A 4,246-nucleotide genomic window follows, 5' to 3' on the forward strand; every position below is an offset into this window, starting at 1 on the left:
TAAAGCTATGTGTTGGCTTAAGGAGATAGAGCTGACTATGACCCAAATAATCGTATTAACAACTAGTTAGACTAACTATGACCCATTTAGTGTCATTTTTACCCAATTAGACTCGTTACGAAGAAAGAGCCCCATTAAACGCATCAGGGTTTAATAAGACTATTTATGACCTAGTTGGTGTCATTTTGACTCAATCAGACTTTTTAACGAGAATTAGGCCCATCATATCCAATACCACCATTTGGACCACTAAGGACCGTTAAGACCCATTCCGCCTCAATTACTCCCATGATAACCATTAAGGTTTGAACAGACCAAATATGGCCCATTTAGGGTCATTTTGACCCAAATAGACTCCGTATGGAGAATTGGGCCATCAGACCCATTAGGGTCTAAAATGACTAATTATGTCCTAGTTTGAGTCGTGTTGACCTAATTGGACTTCTTAAGGAGAAATAGGCCAATTACATCCACTAACACCAAATGGACCCTCAATCACTCCAATTAAGGTCTGATTAGACTAATTCTAACGAATTTTGCACATCATATCCATTAAGGTCTGATCAAACTAAAAATGACCCAATTAGTGTCATTTTGGGTCAATTAGAATCCTTATGGATAAATGGGCCTATTAACCTACTAGGGTCTAATCAGATTAACTATGACCCATTTATTGTCATTTTGATCCAAATGACTAGATTACAACTAAATAGGCCCAATATACCCAATGAGTATACATGGACCCATCAAGGACACTTAAGACACATTCTACCCAACTAGTCGTATTAACAACTAGTTAGACTAACTACGACTCATTTAGTGTCATTTTGACCCAATTAGACTCGTTACGAAGAAAGGTCCCCATTAAACGCATCTGGGTCTAATGAGACTATTTATGACCAAGTTGGTGTCATTTTGACTCAATTGGACTTTTTAACGAGAATTAGGCCCATCATGTCCACTACCACCAAATGGACCCTCAGTCACTCCAATTAATGTCTGATTAGACTAATTCTGACGAATTTAGCACATCATACCCATAAAGGTCTGATCAAACTAAAAATTACCCAATTAGTGTCATTTTAGGCCAATTAGAATCCTTATGAGTGTACATGGACCCATCAAGGACACTTAAGACACATTCTACCCAACTAGTCGTATTAACAACTAGTCAAGCTAACTATGACCCATTTATTGTCATTTTTACCCAATTAGACTCGTTACAAAGAAAGGGGCCCATTAAACGCATAAGGGTCTAATGAGACTATTTATGACCTAGTTGTTATCATTTTGACTCAATCGGACTTTTTAACGAGAATTAGGCCCATCGTATCCACTACCACCTTTTGGACCCACTAAGGACCGTTAAGACCCATTCCGCCTCAATTACTCCCATTAACGTCTGATTATACTAATTTTGAACCATTTAGTACCGTTATGGCTCAATTAGACTCGAATAGGATAAATAAGCCCATGATAACCATTAAGGTCTGAACAAACCAAATATGGCCCATTTAGGGTCATTTTGACCCAATTAGAGTCCGTACGGAGAATTTGGCCCATCAGACCCATTAGGGTCTAAAAAGACTAATTATGATCCAGTTTGAGTCGTGTTGACCCAATTGGACTTCTTAAGGAGAAATAGGCCAATTATATCCACTGACACCAAATGGACCCTCAATCACTCCAATTGATGTCTGATTAGACTAATTCTGATGAATTTAGCTATTCATACCCATTAAGGTCTGATCAAACTAAAAATGATCCAATTAGTGTCATTTTGGGCCAATTAGAATCCTTATGGATAAATGGGCCTATTAACCTACTAGGGTCTAATCACATTAATTATGACCCATTTTATTGTCATTTTGATCCAAAYGACTCGATTCCAACTAAATAGGCCCAACTTCTTTTATCGAGGTAATCTTCCCAAGAACTTGAACCATACTCTTATTTGCCTTATCCCGAAAGCTGTTAATGCTTCTAAGGTTACGGATTATAGGCCAATAGCGTGTTGTAATGTGCTTTACAAATGCATTAGTAATGTCATTGTTAATCGAATGAAGGTATCCTTGGATTCGCTAATTGATAAAGCCCAATCGGCTTTTATCCCGGGTAGGAGGATTACGGATAATATTCTTATGGCCCATGAGCTTGTTTCTAGGTACCAGTTGTCTAATGGCCCACCTAGATGTGCGTTTAAAATTGATATTAAAAAGGCTTATGATACGGTGGATTGGCGTTTCCTAGTTGTTATGCTTGAAGGTTTAGGATTCCATCCGGTTCTGGTAAAGTGGATAAGGGAGATGGTGTCCACCACTTCCTATTCACTTTCATTCAATGGTAATTCCTATGGTTTCTTTCATGGTGGAAGGGGTTTGCGACAAGGTGATCCTTTATCTCCTTACCTTTTCACGATTGTTATGGAGGGGTTTTCTATGCTCCTTAAACAATGTATTCTTGAAGCTGCTGAGTTTGGTTACCATCGGGGATGTGAGGAGCTAGAATTGACTCATCTTTGTTTCGTAGATGATTTGTTTGTTTTTACTAAAGGGGATGTTATTTCGGTGGAAGTGCTCAAGAAGGCGTTATTTCTGTTTCAATGTCGTTCGGGATTAGCTCCAAGTCTTGAAAAAATTGAAATTTACTTCGGAAATGTGCCTTGCAACATTAAGGAGGCCATTCTAGAGTGTCTCCCTTTTAAACTTGGTTCTTTTCCTGTTCGCTACTTGGGGGTTCCTCTATCTCAGGCTCGGTTGAAACTTTGTGATTATGCTCCGTTAATTGCTAAGGTAAAGGGTGGGATAATTAATTGGAAGTCCAAGTTTCTATCGTTTGGTGGGCGTCGGCAACTTATAATTTCGGTCCTGCAATCCCTTCAACTTCATTGGATGTCGGTTTACCATCAGGGATAATCCATGATATTGAGTCTATTTTTGGGAAATTCCTTTAGGCTCCTAAGGATGATCTGAGAGGTAGATGTAGATTATCTTGGGATGTGGTTTGTCGTTCTTTGGCTGCTGGTGGCCTCGATATTAAGAGGCTATCTATTTGGAATAGGGCTTTATTGGCGAAACATGTGTGGGATGTAGTGAGGCATCGAGATTCATTGTGGGTTTCTTGGATTTATGGTCAGTATCTTCGTTCTTCTCATTTCTGGATGGTTCGGAAAAGCTCTAATTGGTCTTGGGTTTTTTGAAAACTGTTGGACTTACGAAGTCAATTGCGTCAATTTATGTTTTCCCAGATTGGGGATGGTAGGGCTACAAATGCTTGGGAAGATAATTGGCTATCCTGTGGTCATGTTTCGGCGTTTATTTCTTATCGGTTTGTTCATTCTTGTGGTTTTTCTACTTCTACGACGTTTCGTGATCTTCTTCTGAATTGGGATGGTATTTGGCCGGATGATTGGAGTAGTCGGTTTGCTGAACTGCAGTCTTCTCCTTTACCTTTATTGAATGATTCTGTTCATGACAAAGTTCTCTGGAGTGAAGATCGTAATTCTGCTGCGAATTTCTTGGTGAGTAATGCTTGTACTTTGTTAGAGGGAGATCATCCTATTGTTCCTTGGCATAAAGCAGTGTGGTTCTCTGGCCTTATCCCTAAGCATGCATTCTGTTTATGGCTGACTTGTTAGGGGCGTCTTCCTACTCAAGATCGTATGATTTGGAAGGATGAGCCCCCGGATCTAGAATGCTCCCTTTGTAGACAGTGTATGGATAGCCATTTCCATTTATTTTTTCAGTGTCCTTATGCTCGAGAGGTTTGGGATAGTATATTGCATGTTATGGCTCTGACGGATATGCCTTCCACATGGGATCTTTTTATGGAAACAATTTCGGATTCAAATCGTTGTCCGAAACGTTTAAAACAGAAGCTTGCGGTGGCAGCATCTGTTTACTATATTTGGCAGGAGCGAAATAGACGTCTCTTTACTGGGGAAAGTCGTACGTCTTTGCAACTTGTTAAAGTCATTGATGATGCTATCTCTATGCGTGTAGATTGGTTATCAAGGAAGCCTGTGCGAAGTTTTCTTTGATATGATGGCTCGTGTTTGGGAATGGGGAGTTTGGTTTATGCTCCTCTATTTTATTTTTTGTTGTTTGTTTAAGTCGGTTGGGCTTTGTTTATTTTGGCTTGTTGTGGCTTGGTATGTGGTGTTGGCCAAGTCTTTGGGCTTTGTTTTTCTTTGTTGGGTCGTGGTCTAACTTTTGGTGTTCCGTTGTTCTTCTTTATGATTTATAAA

General features: G+C 39.6%; 1 protein-coding gene across 1 annotated transcript; it reads left to right on the forward strand.

The window, feature by feature from the left end:
- The first annotated feature begins 2,060 nt into the window (after positions 1-2,060).
- LOC112503869 lies at positions 2,061-4,039 on the forward strand. The gene is made up of 4 exons (XM_025107848.1): positions 2,061-2,792; positions 2,954-3,163; positions 3,248-3,520; positions 3,638-4,039. Exons 1-4 carry the CDS (start codon positions 2,061-2,063, stop codon positions 4,037-4,039), a joined length of 1,617 nt encoding a protein of 538 aa, XP_024963616.1.
- The last annotated feature ends 207 nt before the right edge of the window (positions 4,040-4,246 follow it).

This window comes from Cynara cardunculus, unplaced genomic scaffold, assembly GCF_001531365.2.
Source record: "Cynara cardunculus var. scolymus isolate 2C unplaced genomic scaffold, CcrdV1 Un_Scaffold_4018, whole genome shotgun sequence".
Classification (NCBI taxonomy): Eukaryota; Viridiplantae; Streptophyta; class Magnoliopsida; order Asterales; family Asteraceae; genus Cynara; species Cynara cardunculus.